Below are 21,953 nucleotides of genomic sequence, written 5' to 3'. Positions count from 1 at the left end.
ACCTTAAAGATGGGAGATGGTGGTCTTGCCCATGGTGACACAGAAATGTGTGATAACTTGAGAATAAAAGTAAGGAAATAGGGCTGTTGATTACTTATCCAGTGTCAAGACTAGAAGTGCAAGTGAAATAAAAGCATTTTATACCACTTTTGACTTGCCTTTTCTGAATCAGCCATTTCATCCCAGGCAGGCCTTGTTTGGTGGTGTTTTGGCTGTACCCTTTATTATCATAAGAGGTCTTAACAGTAGTCAGTGACTGCACTGTCTTTGTGCAATCACAAATTCTTCCCCAAGCAGAGGCCAACTGAGTTGCTTAGGTAGCAGAGAGGTAGACAGATGGTTGAAAAGCTGACCTAAAGAGACAACATGCAAGTAAGCTGAGGGAAGCTGAAATTCTGCTTTGCAACACCAGCCACAATAGAACATTCAGGAGGCAGGACCAGCATCTGAGCTCCAAACTCTCAATGTCTTAATGATGGCAGTAGATACTGTCAATGGCTATGGACAAAACAGGACTTTTTACAACAGAAAAAAAAAAAGCTCTCAGGGCAGTTTGTTAGTGCAGTTCTTCCTATAGTAATGAATAACAGTCACAGGCAATGACTCCAATAAAAATAAACCATCATTGCACGCACATGTGGCTAGGCTTACTCCCAGAGGAGACATTCAATACTTACAAAGGAAAGAAATGGAAGGAAAACAAACAAAAGGAGGAGATAGAAATTAAAATCAAGAACCTTTTAAGAACAGAGGAGAAAGAGGGAAGTGGACAAGTCCAGGAAAGAGGACACTCTCCAAATCTCAAGTCCTGCCACACCTGGCTGGCTTCAGATCTTGCTTCTAAAGAGCAATATATATATAAAGAACTTTTTTGTTGTGCATAATGCCAGGACCTGGGAATCAAGATTAGTGAGTTTTCTTCCTAACTTTGCCACTGTTTTATTGAGCAATTACATTAAAATAACGTAGCATTCCTTTGCTTCAGTTCAAAATCAGGCATGGAGATAGACATCCGTAGCACCTTCACTGTATTAATTTTCTGCCAGGCAGGCACAGCTCCAGAGATACCCTGCTTTCCCCTACTCGGAGGGTAGAGCAGAAGGATCAATGAGCAACAGCTCTGCTATCTGTTTTCTCAGCTATTCAGTGGGGTCAATTCCTTCCCCTCTCATAAAACCAGAACAAAGGCACGCGTTTTGGCTGTGCCTATCCAGGCAGTTGCAAGCAACAGATGACCAGTCTGCAAATTGTTCCAGTCCTTGTGGTGTGCCAAACATTGGATTTTAAGTGAGAGAGCTCACCATGTAATATGCATTGCCATTCGGACACGGTTTTAGCTTCAGGCACTACAACGAGGAGCTCTGAATACTCTTGGACTGAGTAAACACAACTTCAGTGAAAGGAAACCATCAAAACCTCAAATGAATCTCAAAGACAATCACAGACAACAAAAGCAAAACTTTCCAAGGTGAACTGCCCTGATGTGCTCCAGAGCAATGACTGTCCTGAATGCAACAGGCCAAATCTAATAAAATTCTGCTTTTGCTTAGCAGTCCTCTCCCAGGCTGTGAGCAGATCCCTGAACCATCTAACCCAGAGTGCCTTTTCCTGCCTAACAATAACTTCAGTGGCATGGAACTGCACTGTCCAAGCAAACATTGGGTGACTTCAAGTTTTAATTGGAAAAGAAAATGCAATCCCAGATGTTTATCCAAATCATGTCTGAACTGCAGCATCCTGGCCAGGGAACTGCACAAGAACAGGCTGCCTCCGGTACACTTCCACTTAAGCCAGACTTCTGGTGCAAGTTCCCCAGCGTGAAATACAGGGTATGCAGGGCCAGTCAGCTCCCTTCTGCTCATGTAACATCAGACCCTGTGAAATTCCTCTTCCCAGAAGCACTTTCTGTCTCCTTGCCACGTGCCTTATTCCCTACTTTGTAAAATGAATTTTGTAGTCTTTTCTGTTTCTGACTCTCTCCTAATTTTCCCAGTGGAGAGTCCTCTAGAGGCCAGGAAACTTCACAAGAGCTTGGCCATGATGATTTCCTATGCTATAATACTTTTGAGGCCCAAAGCCCTGGTAATTGTCCAATGTGAAGGGTAATTCAGGAGAAAATGCTTGTAGCTTTTACTAAACAGGAAAGCAGCCAGCCAGCCAGTATGTCCTGGTTACCACAATGAAACAGTACCGAGAAAAGAGATCTGAGGATGGTGCTGTGGGTGATTAAAGTAGTCGGATAGCATAAACACAGTCTCCTAAGGGAATTCTCCTATGTGGCAGCTTGTGGTCACTCATCAGACTTACAGCACACTGGTAGGGAGAAGAACAGAAAATAAAGTTTATGTAGCTTTTCAGAGCCTTCCATACTGTGCCATTTGACTTTAGTTCTGGACATAAGAAAAAGGCTGAAGGACCCAACTCTTATTTACAACACAGATTGGAACACTGCCTTATCCTGGGATCATGTGTCCCAATTCAGGAAGGACTTGTATGGCAGTACCAGTACAATAGCACCAGAGCAGCTCCTCTCAGAATACACGGCTGCTTCCACCCAGCCTGCCAGAGACTCAGGGCTCACAGGTAGGAAATGACTGATAAGGGAGACTATGCACTGTGATGCAAATGTGAAAAGACCTTGCAAACTCAAGATAAACCCAATGAGCTCTTTCCAGTGGAGAACAACCTCAGCAGTGCCTCATGCGCTACACTGCAACCTACATCTGTCACTTTTTTTTTGAGGAGACAGGGGCATTTATTGACAAGAGATCTGGTTAGCTATTTCCAATTTAGTGTTGCTCCAGTAAGAATACGCAAGGAAGAAGCCACTCATTAATGTAGCTGCACTTTCCACTACTTCATACCAGTATCTCAAAAGTTGAAGTTATCCATCAATCACAATCTTGTCAGAAACACTGAACTTCAACATGGATTGAGGAATTTACTGTTTTCTGTTAATATGTCTCCAGAGGACAAACCTCTCCCTAATCAAAGTACAGTATAAATACTACATGTGAGAGTTGGATGTAGGATCGCTCAGGTAGCTATTTCTGTTGCCTTTTACCTGTTAGTCACAAGTATCTCTCACTGTTTCCACAATGTGGGTATAATATGCTACCATCCCCTGGAAACATCTTTTCCATTCCTGATTGAGTAGATGTCCTAAAATCCCCATCGTATTTTTCCAACAGTTACAACAATCAGTCCAGGCAAAGTTAGTATTGTGAAAACTATATATTTTATTATCTTTTTGACGCAATATGATGGGTAGAGATTATAAAGTTGGCCAGGAAGCTCCCAACAGGTCACCAACATTGGAGACCCTCTGTTTTAAGATGCAGTCCATCTCAGGCAGTGGGATATCAAAATTGTTTTTATTCCTTAAAGTGGGTCAGTAGTCTGTATTCAGTTTCTAATCAGTTAAGAGAGTTTCTTCTTTTTCAGCCTGTTTTTAGATCACAGCTAAGGGCACTGATATCATAGGCAGGAATTACAGAGATCAAAGATCAAAAAGTCTACATAGAGCAAACCCCTCTAGATTAATTGATGCTGCAGTAGACATACTGATAAGGCTGAACCAAAGGAAACACACTTTTCTGTACAGCAGATTTTGAATGCCACTGGCTGTCATTCTATGTTGTCAATCTAGAACAGTTCAATAACATTATATTCATAAAACAAGCAAAAATTCAACTTCAAAGTATAATATCCTAGATATACAAACTCCTGAGATGATTGTCCCTTAATATGTTTAAAGCATCATAACAGTTGTAATGCCTGAACATGGGGATCATGACTGATCGCTACCTTTTCACAGAAGATGCAATGCGTTTTGCCCACTGAAGTCAATACATCAAAGTTTGTCCAGTTTTAAAACTTTACCCGAGGTTTATTTTTTACCCGGTGACAGCTCAAACTTGTTGCTATGTCAATAAATGTATTCTATCTAGCAAAAAACTTACCTGAGAAGAATGTAATTCAAAAGACAAGAAAGAAGAAAGCTTGAACACAAAAGTCCAGGACATATACAGTATTCCAGAGATGTCCTCAGAGAATTTCCACAATGGTACAAACACTTTTCTCTTTCCTTTGAAAATACCTTGCCTGATCTATTCTAGGATAGCACAGACCCTTTTCATGATCACATTACACTGTTGAAATAGTTTTTCTGTGATAAACTAAACCACTGCAGTATTAGCTTCACTTTGAGCTTGTATGCTTCTTATGTAAAGCAGAAACTCATTTGTAATGCCAAATTTTACAGATTATTTCTATTATCAATGTTATATTCCACTATATTTTCACTACTTAAGGTTGTCCAGTTCCTTCATAGTGATATTCTGATCCTTTTCACTATTAAGAATGCCTCCAAGCCTTAAATATACTCTATTCCAAGACAGACCTAGCAGAACTTTTCTGAATAAGAAACACTTAAATTTGAGTTAGACATTTTGCTTGTTTGTAACTACAAAAAAAAAAAAAAAAGAAAAAAAAAAGAAGAAAAAAAAAAAGAGAGTATCTGGTAGAAGACAGGAGGCAGGGGAATTTGCCAAGGCAATCAGAGGATAAACCACTTTGGTCATTGCCACTCTGATGTTAGGAGCAATGTCACTTCAGATACTGATGAGAGAATCTGCCCTAGGTTAATTCCACTCTGTTTTGTGGGGAAAACTCACACTGAAGTCCAATCAAAATCAGAAAAGTGATTCTGTATAAACAGGATGGGAATTTGTGTTCATTCCCTCTCTGCAAAGGGGCTTAAGCTTACAAACAGAGCATTATTCAGACAATTCAGACCAGAGCCTGAAAGTCATATCTGGCTCTTTCTCTCTCCCATTTTCATGCTGTTTTAGTGAACTGTAAATGTAATGTTTGTAAAGGGCGTTGGATTAACAGCGTCACAGACTGAAGTTCTCTGTTTATATTCAGAACAGATTTTGTTATAGTAATCTTACCCCTCCTACCCTGACCTTTAAGTGTCTCCCAATAAAGGACATTATATATTATCTCCTCTCCAACAGGAGACATAGCCCTGATTTCTGAGAATCTGCTCTGATTAACATGAAGGTGCATGGTTGTCAATTAGACCAAGGCAAAAGGCCATTTTCCCAGTTATAGAACTGAGGAAATAAGTAAAAATTAAAATAATAATGTCACTGTGACTAAGTAGGTCTCATCAAGGTAACAATTCTATTTTCTGTGGTATGTTTGGAAGAGGAAAAAAAAACAACGGGGTTGATAACACTAGAAATTAAGATGTTGCATTAACCAATATAGAAGATAAGAGTCTGGGCAAGCATTTTAATTGTCTAAAAATTTGAGTGCTACCTACTCGCTTTGTTGGGAACTTGCAGCTTGGAACAGTTTTGATGTCCACAAAGACGAGCAAGGTGACTTCTAAAGCTGAGACTTAGAAGAATCAGCTATGGTATCAATAGAAACTGGAAACAAGAAAGCAGTGAGAGTCTGGGCATAAAGCTCAACCCACGGTCTCATTTTCACTAACCTTTTATTAATGGTGAATGCTGATGAAGAAAAGTTTATGGCATGCTAAGGAAAGTGATTCAGGAGAGAAGTCAGTGACCACAGCTAAAACCAATTCAGCGGGTAAGTTAATCTACAGGGAAAACTGAAGAGGAAAGCAGAAGCAGAATGAGTACCTTCATAGCTGAGGAACTACATACTACAAGGACATACAAAGACTTAAGTGCCTGAAACAGGCAGTAAAGGTTGAGCAAGATCAAGCTTACTGGCACAGAAGTGGCAGTGAAGAGATTCCAGCTCTGCTCCCAGCTGCAACGGATTTACTCTGCCCAGTTACTTATTTATGACTCAGTTTCCTTGGTCATGAGCACCTGGCATGGGTGTTGGAGAGATCAGTCAGGAAATGCTTGCACAGTAATTAGAAAATACAACACACTATGAGATAGTTTACTCATAACCAGTGTAGGTTAGCAGCAACGAAAGAGGAGTCTCTGAGAGCTGACTGGCCTGTCAGTCACAGATATCTGACAGAAAGTACCCACCTCCATAGAAAGACTTGGTGTAACTTAATGACTGAGTTTGCCTCTCTGCCTCAGAGGTGTTCCTGCTTCCCTCTTTAGGATGCTTTGAACTACTATAAGTTTGAAGTTTGCACAGCTGCTGCTATATATTTTGTCAACCTGACATTAGCATAATCTTCATTAACAAAACCTGCAATGGCTATTAAAAAAAGGAGAGAGCAAAAGATTAACTATTTAAAGGTTTTATTCTGTTCTTTTCCATTTTACCTAGGGTCCTTTCCTTTCATTTCTACTTAGACTCTTACATAACAAACTGATTAGCATTATATATGCACCTGAGTAAATGAATTCTTGTTCAAGAATGATGGAAACATTTTTCTCCATGTAAAAGTGTCCTGTTAAGAGGAGAGGGCCATAAACCCAGTCCCATTTAATGTAGACAGGGTTACGGTGATGTTTATATTGCATGACCATCCCCCACAAGTCCATTAAGAAGGAAGCTTACTGCAAACAGAGACATGAACAAACACACAAGTCAGGAAAGTAAGTGACGTAGTGATGTTTGAGCTCCAAATACTCCTTAATGAACCTTCTCTATTTTTATGGCATCCTTTCATTTGGCACTTTTGCTGGATTAAGTCAGTATCATACTGTGTTGATAATCATCTGTTTATGCTACGGTTGTGCGTTGTGTCCAGTTTCATCCTGTTCACACGCAACTCAAGTTCATATTTCTGCTTATGCTTGTACATGATCTACGGATAAGCAAAAGATTTCTGTCATAAGAGTTATCAGTTTAGAGCCTTTTAATCAGAAAAAAACCCATAAGCTTCTTATTTATGTATTTCAAAGGATGTGGTCTGTACACACGCATGGAAATTTGAGGCAATAGCAACCTTTCTTGTGACTTGATTCAAAATATTCAAACAATAGCAGAGGTGAGGCAGAAGTCTCTGAAGTAAACTATGTATGCTAGAAAAAAACAACATTTCTTTAAAAGGAAGGGTTTGCAGAATTCAAATATGAGCTCCTGCAGTCTTTCCACAGCTATGACTTCAAAAGCAGCATACTCCATAATGGAGAACCATAAAAAATTAATCTTACCTGAAAAAAAAAAATCTACTTTCATGCAAAATTTCCTGTCCCTTGCATGAATCCACACCATCATTCTTATCCTAAAAACAAGCAAAACAACCCCCAAACTCTGTTTGCACAGAGCTGATTTTCCATATGACTAGCACATTATATAATAAGATGGCTTAGAACAGATACACACTTTACATCACTCCCATTTTAAAACAACCCAACAGCCACATCCCTTTTCTATCACTGCTTACTGGAGCTCATTATCCCCTGCCATCTGCAGATTTTCTCACATCTAAACACTTGGAAAAAAAAAAGCATTGTGCTATGTACATAATCTGCATTACTGTACTATGTAGATGATTCATGTACCATATAGAGACAGGTTTTCCCAACACAGATCACAGCTGCTGAATGGCACTTCATTTATCTTAATACTTCTGCTAAAAACCCACACACAGAGCTTTCTTCTGTTCTTGTTCAGGGTACTGGGACTTCTTTTTCTGAGTGTCCCCAAATCCTAGCTCAGCAGAAGACAATGTAAAGAGCAGTACTTCTTGCCTCACACATAATGATGGGCAACCTTCACAAATCCTCAGTCACCTCTTTTGGCCAAACACCGATTTGACTGCCCAGCTCTCTGAGCTCTTTCTTGCCCCACCGTGTCAAAGATGGAGCTAGCTTCTCCTCTGCTCCCACTGAAGTAGGTGAAAAGCTTTCTGTCTGCATTTCTCAACAGTAGTGGCCATCTCCATCTTCCTTGTCTGACTCCAAAACTATGTTTCAGACTATTAAAAACATTTTTAATTGTGTTTTCTTCTTCCCAATTTGCTTTCATAGGTAGCTATAACTGCCATGAAGTTAACAGAAGAAAACACACCAATGCTGTTTAGTTTTTATTTGTATTATTCCCCTTATTACCTCCACCTCAGAGTGATTTCAGTACATGTTCTATCTGGTTACATTTCATTGCCTCTTCTTTCTCCCCAGCAATTACTAAGGTCTCACCAAAACAATCAGAACCATTTTTAGTATGACGCTACAATCTTCCCTTATGTTTTAACACCTAAAAGTTGGATGTCATTTCTGAACTTCACTACTGTACTTGCTATCCTCTAGACCACTAGCAAAATTTAGAAAGTGTTAACCCCAGATATTAGTGCTTAGTGTATGTTTCTTCCACAGCCTTCTTGCTTTTTTTTGTTATTGTTTTGTTTTCTGTAGTTTATTTTCTTCCCTTTTTTTATAGATGAAAACCTTACTTGGTGTTATCTTTAAAAGGGGACAGCTATCCAACAGCTACAAAGTCCACATAACAACTACCTTCAGTGTTTTACAGGGAGAGAGAAACCTGGTCTCACTTATGCTCTGAAACCATCACGATTGCAACAAGTTACATTATTTCTATTTATAATATATTTTCTCAGTGACTGGTAGAGTTACAGCCAAACATCTGTAGAATTTGAAAGAACTGCTTCTCTAAAACTATAACAAATTTAAGGTAAAAAATCATAGCAGCTGGCCTTAGCAAGTCACATAAATGTAAAACTTCATCCCCACTCCCTTCGGCTCTCTCCCAGCCCTTCCCCACGCCAGTGAGTACCATGGTTACTTCACCATCGCAATTTTGGAATGCTTATTCAGGGCTTATTCGTATGATACTAAGCAGAGCAAAACAAAACAGCTGGTCTGTAACCAAGGACACAACAAAAGTTATGTCTGGCATTAAGTCTGAATGAGAGAAGGGTTTTTTGCTTTGTTTTGCTTTTAAGAATGAGTAACCATATACTTACGCCTTTGAAACACTTCACCTGAAGCAGGACAATTGCTGCACCTGGCATGGCTTGAAAGCCCCAGCCCGTATCTAAATCCTGAATACTCTTTCTTGAAAATACCACAGGAAAACACTGATTTGTTGTAAAATAACACTTCTATGTGCACTTCTCAACTGAGAATTTCAAAGCACGTTACAGTCATTAACACAACACTACGAGTCTCACAAATCCCTTGAAAACTATAAAATAAACCAGGTCTGTAGAAGTTGCCATGTCAGATCTGGCCAGTGTCTCACTTAATTCAGCACCTTGTCTCCAACAGACAAGAATAAAACCTTAAATATAGCATGTCAATGTATTAAACCTTATCACACTGTCCCCCAAAGACAGCTGAGCACACACGCGAACAGTAACCTTGGAGCCTGCTGACTCCATTTCAGAAAAGAAGGGTAATTACACACATACGGGTAACTGGGGAATCTGACAGTTTCTAGTGCAGCCTCGTTGGTTTTGGCCCAAACTCAAAGGGTCTGCATGTTTGTATATGGATTTCAGGAAAACAAATGGCATGGGTAACTACCTACAAGAGTGCTTAGGGAGAACCAAGTATCAGTATCCATAAAGATAATAGCAAATTCCCTTAATGAACCCATTTGTGCGAAACAATTATCTTTTCCCACGTTCTCCCAAGCTCTTACGCCACTGTGGAAGTCATGCAGCTCAGTCCCACCTCAGCAGTTAAAAGACTCCTACACTGTAGTCCATGCTTGTGGCTTTTGGTGGCATAATGAATTTAAATGCAGACTGGAAACCTCCTTCTGCCCTCCCCCAGCGGCATTACTTCTATCCTGGAAGAAACCAAAACCAGAACACTGGCTTCTAGAAGCGGGTAAAAGAGGAAAGTTCATCTGTTTGTTCAGAAATCTGTTCCTATCCAAGCAATAAAGTAAACCTAATTGATTTTAAAGCAGGCAGGATGTCCCAGAAATTTCATTACTTTGCTGAATTGGCTGCTATCTTATTAATGTTCACCAGACATACAGAGGGTGGGGTGGAAAAAGGGATCGTTGGCTGAAAAAGTGTGTGCTGGACAAAATGAAGGAACCTTTTACTTAATATATAAAAAAAAATCCTGTGTAGGAATTCTATGCTTAATTTCCCTAAGTTTGTTGCATACTCGTTCTGCCACCTGCTGCCCTGGCATTCCCCAAATTTTCAGGAATAGGGACTACATCCCTGAGCTTTCCCAGAAACAAATACTGCACGTCTAAGGACAAGCATCTAGCAGCCCAGTGGCCTCTCCTGTCCAGAAGACAGCACAGTTCTGGAAAACTGCTTCCTTGAATCCTCTCCTCCTTACTGACTACATTATCACTTCAAGTTCTGAAGAATAACATCCTTGGGCCTCATGGCCCAGTGTATCTCAAGAGGTGCTTTTCCTTGCGATGGGTAGGATTTCTCAGTGAGGATGAGCACGCTGGCTCTACTACCATGGAAGTCGGATGTCAGGGAAGACACCTCAGACTGTCACCACTGCCCCAGCTCCCCCAGGGAAAGGAGGAGAGAAAGTACAGCCAGGAAGAGCAGCTTCAGGAGGTCAAGTGACTGAAGAAAAAATTAATTCTAGCTTTTGAAAGAAAAAATTGTGTCCGCTGTGCAAGTCAGAACAAAAACCAGGTTATTCCTTGAACAGTATTGATTCTGCAGGGTTACAAACTGTGAAAAGCAGGGAAACTTGTTTTTGCACTACTTTTCACCCAAATCTCTGCATGCTTTCAGTGACTGCATGCTTTCAGTGACTTCCTGAGGCAGAATTTTACTTTAAAACCAAGACTACACAGATAATCACAAGCTGCCTTCCCCCCCCCCCCCCAATACAGTAATATGAGAATTTGTAAAAGTGATTACTGACTTGGGGAATTTTTGGATCTCCAAGTTAAGCTTCCTTAAAAAGTGCTGATTTTCAAAGTGCTGATATCCAATACCTCCTGGCAGAACTACCTTACGATGACTGAAATGGCATCTCAAGAACTGAGGCACCTTTATTCACCTTTATTCATTTCTGAAAGTAGGTATAAAGCAATATCTGTACAAGAACATATGTGTGTAAAACTATAGTAATTTAATCAATACAGTGCTGCTACAGGTAGGGTAATTCTAGATGCCTTCCTCTAGCTGGAAACTGCATGTCTAGAGGAAAGATTTCTATGACTTTAACAAAAGAGAATTTATCTTAAAAAAGGACACAGATACCAGTAACAGGAAAATACTTCCAGGACATCATGGACATATCCCATTTCATTCATGGACTTCACAGACATATCCCTATTTATATTGCACTTCTGTTTCAAATGACTTTGGTTTTAATAATATATACTAACATTTACTTTAAGGTTGGTTTTCCTCACTGTAGATTTAGTTCTTCTGCTTAATTAAAACAAAATGAGGCCATGGCTTCACATGCAAGCAAGGTGGTGCACTTGACAAACCCAGTTAGGAACAGAGTAAGACTCTGCTTTTTTTTTTTTAAAGTGGATCATAATAGATTTTTTATAATGGAATTTTAAAGGCTTGAAAACAACACTTCATACACTTCCAATCTATTACTTCTCAAACAAAACCAGGAAAAACTACATTTAATATCTGAATGTTCTTTGGGAAAACTGCTCCTTCTTTCCACCACCAGAGAAAGGTTCTTAACCCTTTTTTAGCCGACTTTGTGCATCAAGAAGTAGCACAGAGCCCAGCTTCTGCCCTTCTCCCTTTGCCAGCTCCACCTCTCATGCACCTCCAAAGCAATCCAGGAAATTTGCGGACAGCTTTGCATTTTGCACACACATGTAGAAAATGAGAACTCATTACAGACCAGAATAAGAAGCAGAACATAGAGAACTTGTAAGAGCAGTAGCAGTAAGAGTATGTTTCTATACAACTGTCAACTGTGCGCAGTCTTTAGAAACAAGACCAGAAGACTTTCTAACTCCATTTGACACACTTAACCTGCTACCTGGGAGTCCAGAGGACTACTGCAGCTTCGCAGTGCCCACCGCTCACAGGAACAGAAGTGCCATCATTATAATTTTACTTCTAATGAGCAGATTAAAACAAGATGATGTCCTCTCTCCTGGCTAGACTGCAGCCTAAAAGTGAGAAACCTCGTGTTGTGGCAGTAAAACCAGGAGCACCAATGTGGATGCATGTGGGTAGCAGGAATGCTATAGGAGTAAGATGGTGCAAATTTCGTGAGGCAATTTTTCTGACAGCTGTCTACTTTAAAGGGCAGAAAATCAGTAACATTAAGACTCAGGGTCGCAGCCTTTGGAAAGAGTTACATCAATGCAAAAACAGAATAGACAAAGCCAAAAGATATTATAACCGCAGATATCCCAAGGGACAGATGAAATCATGCGTTATGATGTTTTTGAAAACAAAAAAAAAGTTATTCCCTCAATTAAACCCCAAATGTCTTGCCTCCCAGTTTTTTTTTCTTTTTTTTTTTTTAAACTAAGAGGTGAAAATTGCTGTCGAAAATGCTACTATATTTCACGCAAAAGCATGAAGTCTCTTCATGAAAGCGGTAAGCATTCTCCTTTTTGCAGGCATACTTCTGGAAAATTGGTACCATACTTTCTGCTCAAAGTTAAGCTCACTGATGCAGGCAGCAAGCTTGCACTTGCAAACAGTAGCTGCAGAAGACAGAGTGCCCCCTGTCCCAACAGTCACAGCCGAAATTTGGCACAAAGAGTGGAAAGGATGGCAGCAAAACAATCATGGCAGTGAAAGGACTAGGCTCCTACTCCTGCCCCAAAATCCCTGCGCAGGAAAGCACTTTAAGGATTACCCTTCATCTCCACAATAAGAAACGTACTAAAAACTCAAGGAACTTGTATGCCTGTGCCAACAGGCCAACGCTAGGTCCTGTGACTCAGAGAAGCCCAGTCTAACATGGAGAGGCACTGGAGGACTGGCCATCCCTGAAAAACAAAGGACACTGACTGCCCCCCACCCCAAATAAGCAATTGGCTGTAGAGTGCCAGGTTCTCAACACATTTGTCATAATCAGAGAGCCTGAAGGACACAGTTAGTCCATCTGACTGAGCACTGCTGATGTAGCTTTATTTAAATGCTTTTTTGTTGTTAAATTCTCACCTGTCTTATCGGCAAATCATGATATTGTAGTATGAGCCTGGTGTTGACGCTGTGACTCCATGTGTTGCCAAGGGCTGCTGTCACACAACCAGATTCCTTCTTCCCACTTGCAGAAGCTCCTGAAGACAAATCTGAAAGAAACTGCATCAGGACTGTGCCACAGAGAAGGGTTCAGCATGGAAACTCTAATCAATCATCTCAGATTAGTCCCTAAGCTAGGTAGTCAAAATTGGTCCTTAACAGATGACACTATCGCATGAATTTCCTACCCTTTTGATTTATTTATCCAACTTCAGTGTGAGTTCGCTGTCTCACCCTATGATACCTAGACAAAGTGCCAAGAATTGCAATCAGAGACCCATATATACCGACATATACATATGCAGGCAGGTAGGTGCCCAAGACCACCTTCTTTGCTTACCACAAGTTCTGCGTAAGATGAACAAATAGATGGTTGACTTACTTGTACTTCAAATGACACTTCAAGAATGCAGCAAGCCAGGCAAACCAAAGAAATTCACAAACAAAATCTCAGTTGTTATGTGGGTATAAATGATCATGCACAAGTTAAAAATTGAACTGTTTGAGACAGACAGTCCATACTGTTAAAAAGCTGTGAGTGTTGGTCTGAAGTTGAATGAGAGAAAGTTAGATTTAAAGTTGAGGAACTTACTGTCATCTTTCAGGCAACAAACAAAATTGCTTCCCCAGGACAGTCAACTAAGTCAATTAAAATTAGACTAGACGTTTACTCTGCAATACAAACTTCAGAGCAGCCTTATATTTCTGTCAAAATGATCAGTACTGCAACGGTTAATGTTGAAACTTAAATTATAAGTACTAGATTTTGGAAGCAATACTGTAACGAGATGACAGTCATCTCATGGCCCAGCAGAGCTTCTGGAAGATTCAGATTTAAAATCCTTCATTGCTTTTACATTTGCAAGGTTGTGGGTTTTGTAACTTTTTTCCCCCAACTATTCAGAGCAGAAACACAATTTCTTCATTCACTAAAGCTTCTACTTTAGAAAAATACCCAGTAAAGGGTAAAACCAAAAGTGTTGGCATGCAGTAATAATCATTATTTGTATCACTACCAGTAGCATCCAAGCAATGAGAAGGACCCTGTATTGGACTGCGTTATGCAGAGGAGAACAGCAGGCTGGAGAGGAGGGCCTGGAATGATTGCAGTCTGCTACAGGACTCAGCTGAAGACTTCAAACCTCCCCCCTCCAGTAATACAAGGTTCAATTAACATCAACTGGATTTGGATTAGGTCTTTTCGTGTTTAAGGTCTACAAAAGAAATAAGTGAAGCATCTGGTTCAAGCCAATAGTTTGACAGGAGCCTGGACTCTGCACTTGTCTGAATTACTCCCCACACCACGGGAACTCACTGTGACATGAACAATACTCGCTTCTTGAGAACAACATCTGTTCTAGTCTGAAAACAGGCTACAGTTGTGCCATCCGGCAAAGATGACTGCTTTTCTTTCCTCAAAACAAAGGTAGTAATATCTTGATAAGCATCAAACTTCCACCTGAATAACTCACCACAGGAGCGCCTAACTGGAAGTTTCAGTATTAGGGATGCTACTCTGTTAATTAGTATAACCCGTCTCTATTGGGAGGGTGGATGTGCTGACAATAATAATTTCTCTACATCTCCATTTTGGATTTAATTTACCAGCTGGAGGAGAGAACAGGTTCAAGTGTTAAAGCAGACTGCAGGGAGGTCTGTATTCAATTTCCTTAAAATGACTTAATGAACTTAATGAAGTAACTTGATTTAAATTCTACAAATTTTTGGTTTTGTAAAATGCCATTACTGTACAAACAGGCTAAGGGGGAAGAAAAGACAATGAAGCAGCTTTAAAGTTTCGCAATCCTCTTTTTGTCATGTGGAATAAGCTTCAAACTCCTCCTGTTGTTAACGTTGTCCTTCTTTCCCACCTGCTAGAAATGGGTAGGAATCACAGAATTCAAGTTAGTAAGTGTGAGTTCTGGTGGGTGTGGAGGTGTTCCCCTCACAGCCGGTGCAACTGCACCCCTGTATGCAGCTGGAAGCCACCGCTCCACACCACTGAGAAGCAGCTCACCCATGGCTGCTGGGGGCCTCTGACAACAGACAAAAGCCCAGACATTCCAGAAGCAGCTACTGTTGGCATAAAACAGCTGCAAAATTCACATATAAACTTCCCTCAAACTATGTGCCTCTGCTATTAGCTAACAGGAGTAGCATCTTGCTCTTGCAACCCTGAGCTGGGCATTTAAGTGGTTAAATGTCTGGAGCCTGCTGATATTACGGAGATGGCACTCCACAGCAATTCCTAATTCTGCATTCCTTCCAGGCCTAAAACCTGTCCCAAAGTGAACAGAAGCACTAGAGGTGTAAGACCTGTGGCAGAACAAGCAAGCTAATTGCTGTCATTTATTTTATTTTATTATACAGGAGAAAGCCTACTGTACCACTCTGTGTCAGCCCCTGTCTGAAGAGGGCTGTTTGTGTGACCCACTTTCAGGCAAATCCTCTTCTGTGAAGTTATTCAAATTTATGACTCTGGTGCAAAGTGGTTAGTAAGCCTGGAGCAAATTTACAGCGAAGACTTTTTACAGGGTGGAAAGGAATGCCTCACAGGAAAAGTTTCCATTTTATAAGGGATCCTCCTGCAAGCTGATGCATTAGGCAGACAGAGAGGCAAACCAACACGAAAGAGAAGTAAACCGAGGGGGAAGCAGCGCCAGCTTTGTGAAGAAGTTCAAGGACAGCGACAGCATATGTTTCATTCCTTCTCCTTGCTCTAAACACAAAAAGATACTAAATGTCTCAGAGGAAGGAAAGAGGATATGTTAAGAAAACAGATTTATATTCAAACATGGCCTTAAAAAAACGCTGGACTTATCTTCTCTGTTATTTCAACCACTACTTAGTAATTAATGAACTGGACAAAGGAAGTGGATAAACAATACTGTTCAAAGAGAGTGTAATATTTTTTCAGCACACATTGTCTTGTTCTTCCAAATCCTGGTATTTTCATACTTAGAGATGGGAGTATCAGACCAACCTTGGCCCAAGAAGAAAACAGGCTCCTAAAGGACTTTGGTCTCTGCTGAGAGGTCCCCAAACTGTCCAACCTGAACCACTTCAGAGTGGGATGGAGCAACAGCTCACAGTTGTGACATGAATTTTATCAATGCTCTGGGGTGGATGCTTCCACAGAATCAGCGATGTGCCATCAGCTGACAGGCAGCAGTTCCCACCTCTCCAGCCTGCTTAGAGCACAGCGTGTGTGCTGGTCACTGCTGGTATAACAGTTTTTGCTCAGGACATGGGTGATACAGGGAGCATAGAGACTAGGGAGTGGGAGAAAACAGGGCTGACAGACAGATGAGAGAACGGCGGCAGATCTCAGTTTATGGATGCAGTAAGTGGGAAAAGCGAGTGGATGTCCAGAAGCACAGAGATGGGATTCTAGCATGGGAAGGTGAATGTGGGAGAATGCTAGAAGGGTGGCAAAAGACCTCTAAACAGCCCCCTGCTTTATGTATTTAGATCCAGCTCAAGTAAAATGAAGTGGTGATTTCAATTCCTGTAAAGAGCCCTTCCTTCCTCACAGAAAAAGAACTAGCATTAAACATCTTCAAAGGACATATCAGCAGACAGACCAAGGACTGCACGAGGTACCTGTTCTACTGTCTCCTGTGAAACTGAGCTCTTCAGGGCACTGGCACAGACACCAGCAGAGACCGTATCTGTTCTGGATCACAAGCATAAAGGAGGAACTGGCTGCTTCACTCTCGCTGACAGCTGTCACAAGTGAAAATAAAGCTTCTTGTGGTCTGAGTCAAATGCAAAGCAAATGCCTCTCCACAATCAGGGGAAAACCAAACCAAAGAAGAAAGGGTGATTCTTCAGCTGAGGCGTGCAGTGCTGCTCCCAGGCAGAAGCAGAGGCTCACACTGGGCTCCGCTGCCCTGGAAAGAATCACCAGCGGAACTGGGCACCAACACTTGGCCCTACTTATACACAAGGGCTAGATTAATTTTGTGTGTTTCCCCCCATCAATGCAATTAAAACAAACCTTCTGTAAGTACCTTCTTTATCATTGAGACGAATGCTACATATAGGCAGGATGGGGAAAGTGGGTTTATTTCACCTTCCATTTTTCACTGGAAGAAGCAATTGGATTAAAGCTATTCAGCTAAATACTGATTCTGGGATTATTCTATTACGTCCGACCAGAGAATTACAAGCACAGACATGGTCTCAAAGACCTTCTCATCCTCTACGTATATGGAGGTATCATTTGGAAGACTAAATCCTCATGTAACCAAGTCCCAATTGTTGCAAATGTGGTTAAAGGGGATTTAACCATAAAGGCACTCCACTTTCATTAGTGTCTTATCCTACAAAAATTACGATAACTAGACCAATGTCTTGAATCAAATAAAACAGACTTCTTAAAGCAACATTTTTAAATGCAAGGAGCAGCCCTTGCAGGCAGAATGTGATTACACTCTTGATTAAAAAAAACAAAAACAAAACCAACCCTGTTCCTTGTAACAACTGCACAAAGCAATTAATTCTACCCTTTCCACATTCTCATATAGATTTTGGTCTTTCCAGATGAAAGAGCCATTGCCTGGCAGGTTCATCTCCACCACTGGGCCCATTTGCAATCTCTATCAATTTGGTAGTTCAAAAATCTTTTCTCATCAAATGCAAAAAAGGGACCGATGCACAATACAACAGTGAGATAACAAAACAGAGAAGCAACCAGTCCCCAAATCTTTCAAATCTTAACAACAAAGCATCTTGACAAAAGCCTGATTTATCAAAAAGGAGGAAAAAACTCTCCAAAAATACAGAGAAAATATTTATAGAGAGTTAAACTACAGAGCTCAACAAAACGGCACACCATGCAATAAGAATGAAAGTACTTTCCCTCTTGCTCAGGCTGTGCAGCTTTCCGGTTCACTGGCAGAGCTCATAAAGATCACTGCTTTTCACCTGCATTGCATTTAGTCTGTATCTCTTAACAATGACACCAGAAGGGAGAAAAAAAAAAAGAAAAGAAAAAACCCTCAACCCCCAGTCTATTTTTCCATCTTCACCTACTCAGAAAATACAAGTACAAAAATATCCAATGGTGGAAAAACCCATCACACAGTAAAAAACAACCCACAGGACAAACTCATCTGTGAAGTAACTAACCACAGCGCCCTTCAAACTCCCATGCGCTGACTTCTGCCATTTTCAGCCTTTCTCCACAGTGTTTTCTTTAGCCAAAAGGTGACTCTGATTCTCTCACCCTACAGTGGTGACCGCTGCATTCTCTGCACTGGTCAGCCAAGGTACATCCCAAACTCTTCCTGTCATATACTCTACCTTCACAAAACTAACTGAAAATGAGTGAGAAGGACAAAAAAAAAAAAAAAGGGTTCTTTACTTTAAAGCCATGGTCCCAGTAGTAGATCACCACTTGATATCACCCGCTTGAGATAAAGCACAGACCAAAACATATATACATAATGAAGCATATATACATACACCTAGGTAATTATCAAACACAAATTACTGATTTGTACAAACAGACACTAAAGCAAATCATTGCTCCCTCTGTTCCATCTGTACAGATCTGTTTCAGTTAATGGGTTATGCAGGCATATCAACAGCAGAGTCTGGTTCAGCTTAGGAGAAAAATCAAAACTTACTTCCTAGAGCACAGTATTGCCTTCATACAGTCTTTTATTATTTAGGACATACGGCAGCAAAGCTAGTTGCTGCTGTAAGAAATCAAGCTTGGCCACAAAACTAGCCAAGTAAAAATTCTAACTTTTAAAATGCTTATTCTTAAGAGAGTGAATCTGGCAATTTTAGTCCCCAAAACCATCTAGTTCTAAATCTGTGCAAATCCCCTCCCCGCCTGGCTCAAATTATTTCAGCTTACTTCGAATTTTAATTAAAAATAAGTAAGAATATTTTTGGAAAATGTTTAGTAATCAGTGATGGGCAATTTAGTTTTTGTTTTTTTTTTTTTAATAGTTTAGTCATCAAAATATACTTTGCAAACAAAGCAATTAAGTGCAAACTCCTACTAATCCCCAGTTAGAAAGACCGGTTTCAACGGAATTTTTTTTTAACCACCCCTAGTTCATAGCTATGCTACTGCTGCAGCACTGAAGTGCCTACTAGAGATTAAGCCAAAAGTACTGTTCCTGTCCAGCCATCACCATCGAGAGACCGAAAATTGCCACTTAGACACTCCAGCTGCAAAGTTCTGGTGGACACAGCAACGAATGTGACAGAAAGGGAATGAGCTCAATTCTCTTTTTGGACAACATGGTTTATTTATCTCATAAACCCCAAACAGGTGAGTTTTCACACGTTTTTGTTCATCATTATGTTTATGTGTATCTGTGTACACATTCTAGGTGAATATTAGATTAACACTTAACACTGATATTAGATTAACACTTTCTGCCGTCTTTTTTTCCAGCCATTCATTATTTCTATTGTGAGAACTAGAGCGCTCATCTGCAATATGCAAACCACTATACAAACAGAGACCAGAAAGACAGTTCCTGACCCAAAGACCTTCTTTTCATGAGAACTGCAGTTTAAAAGTCTCTTAGCTGCTGTCTGATTATCCCCCACTTACAAAGAATCTTCCTTAAGGGATGAGGGAAAATAAACCAAAACATGTGATGTGATAGGCCAGCAAAACTATATAAATAAGGACTTTCAGTATTATCGGTGAAACATTCGAAGCTTTTTCAAATAAGTGATATTAACCATTACTCTACCCCAAAAAATCAGCTGGGACCTCATTCCAGGTCAAGAGGTATGAAGAGTCTTACAGAGAACTGGAGAGACGTTGGTTTGTTTTTAATCCCACACCAGCATGCCCACTGTTACCAGTGTGTTTTGCACCAGAGGATCTCATTCCCTGACATCAGTGAGTTCACGTCGATTCTGTTTTGACAGACAGACAGAGCGAGAAGCACACACATGCTAGTACTGAGACTCCTGTCTGCTGACCTAAAAAAGGAATTGACATTAAGAAATGAGCAAATCCAGCTGGTCTGATTTCTCGCCAGACAATCTACCAGCCATGACCGAAATGGTCAGGTCTCAGGAGATCTGTGGAGGTGGGAAGACAGCTGGTGGCTTACAGCACCTGAAACAGGGCCCAGATCAGGGAACTGTGCAGTTGAGATCCTTGGGAACAGATATTTTCTTTTTACTGGTATAAACCTTCTGCCCTGACAACACACCACAAAGTGACGAGCTTCCAGCACTCTATTGTTGCTGCCTTGCTAGTGTGAAGGATCAAATGAGCAGAGAGCTTTGGTGGGAGAGATGGTGAAGACCAAGTAGAAGACAGTGGTTAAGCCAACTCCTTCCTGTAACCAAGGATAAATTCTTTACCCCTCAGCTCACCCCCTTTCCGTTTCTAATGACATTTTTGATAAATTCCCTCTTTTTCTAAAAAAACTAGAATTGTACGAATTCCCACAACTCTCTTAGTATACAGAATTCCTTCCCACATTGCTCACTACTAAAACTTAAAGCAGCTTCTTCCATCTGACCTCTCCTATGCAGTCACTTCTTCCTGTCTCTCCAAGACTAGAAAATAAAATCCCAAACCATTGACCTAAGAGGGGAAGGAAAAAAACCCCAAACAAGCCAGATCTGGAATTTTGCCTGCCTGCACGTCTAAAGGATGCATAGGTTGAAAAACAAAGCTTGCCCAATCATGGCATCTGGCAACACTAGGGCCCTCTGAACCAGAAAATGCTTTTAATTATCACCTCACCAATCATGCTAGAAGTTATTGCTGTATTTTTTTGGCTAAGTTCCCTCAGGGAATTAAATAGATCATGATATTAATCAGAAGGCATGTAGGAGGGAGGGGGCAGAATGCTAGAATTACACGTGTGTAGGTCCCTTAAGGCTTGAATAAAGGACTGAGATTTAGAATCCTGCTGTCAGAGCAACTGAAGCCTTGCATGCCGCAACCCTCGGCCCTCTGACCTACACAGCCATAGCATTACCGTATCTGATTTTCCCAGGATGGTTAATCTCAGCTGCTGAACTTCATCAGTCTCTGCTAGTGTTTACCCATCATCTGGATTTGCCACTTCGAACTTTCCAGGCTAGAACCAAATGAGCCAGCTGTCACACTCCTCCCTGACAGGAACAACAAAACCAACCCAACATAACAGTCTGAAGTCTGGAAGCCTAAATGGCTAAATCCCAGAAAAGCAGAACAAAAACTAATACATCTTGGGGGAGGAGAGGGAGATGTAGCTCTGAAACTGCAGTGAGTTTCAGAACGCAGCTCACAGCAGTATGGTCACGTTAGGATGCTGTGCTCCAGGACACAGACTGAATTCTCATAGTCTACAGGTTTTTTTTTTTGCCATAAAATAGAAGAAACACCGTCCTGGCAGCTTAGCTCTCATACCCGCAAAACTGACACAGTGCAGGCAAAAGCAGCAGTAGCCCTGCTCCTACTCTCAAGGTAGGAGCCAGTCTGCAAATGAACCTTAAATTGCATTTGAGAGCCAGGGCGCAGAAGGGTGAAGGGGGTAGGAGGGCGAGAGTCGAGTTTCTGTTGCACATTAAGTTCTCCATGGAAGTGGCCAATAAAAGCAGCAATTAGTGCTAACATACCGAGGGTGTTTCTGACACGGCTGTCCATTTCCCGGGGAGGAGGCTGATGGGATGCCTACACAGCCCACGGAAAAGGACAGTAGGAGTACGCAAGCTAGTTCTCCATGAGCACTGAGGTCTGCCTGGGCAAACAGATTCTGCTAAGAAGCCACAGAAAGTTTTCTGCTGCCCCAGCCAGATCACTGCCAGCACCTGAGTTTGCTCAGCTCACGCTAGCCCTGACATTCAGCCTACACCGCAGTGGACCTTTCTCAATATATTC

General features: G+C 41.0%; 1 protein-coding gene across 5 annotated transcripts in view; it reads right to left on the bottom strand.

Annotated features, from left to right (window-relative positions):
• RAD51B (RAD51 paralog B) overlaps nt 1–21,953 on the bottom strand; it is a 401,639-nt gene that overhangs the window by 142,744 nt on the left and 236,942 nt on the right. For all 5 annotated transcript variants that reach the window (XR_015258777.1, XM_086749846.1, XM_086749848.1 and 2 more), the window contains exon 9: nt 13,013–13,143. Coding sequence is in view for 4 of the 5 variants with exons in the window: in XM_086749846.1 (XP_086605972.1) it covers nt 13,013–13,143 (131 nt within the window). In the remaining variant the exon portion in view is untranslated. The remainder of the gene's footprint in view (nt 1–13,012; nt 13,144–21,953) is intronic.

The sequence above is a fragment of the Chlamydotis macqueenii genome, chromosome 5 (genome assembly GCF_036417535.1).
Source record: "Chlamydotis macqueenii isolate bChlMac1 chromosome 5, bChlMac1.mat, whole genome shotgun sequence".
NCBI classification, from domain to species: Eukaryota; Metazoa; Chordata; class Aves; order Otidiformes; family Otididae; genus Chlamydotis; species Chlamydotis macqueenii.
The sequence above is the reverse complement of the archived record's forward strand: the minus strand, read 5'-3'. Positions and strand labels throughout refer to the sequence as shown.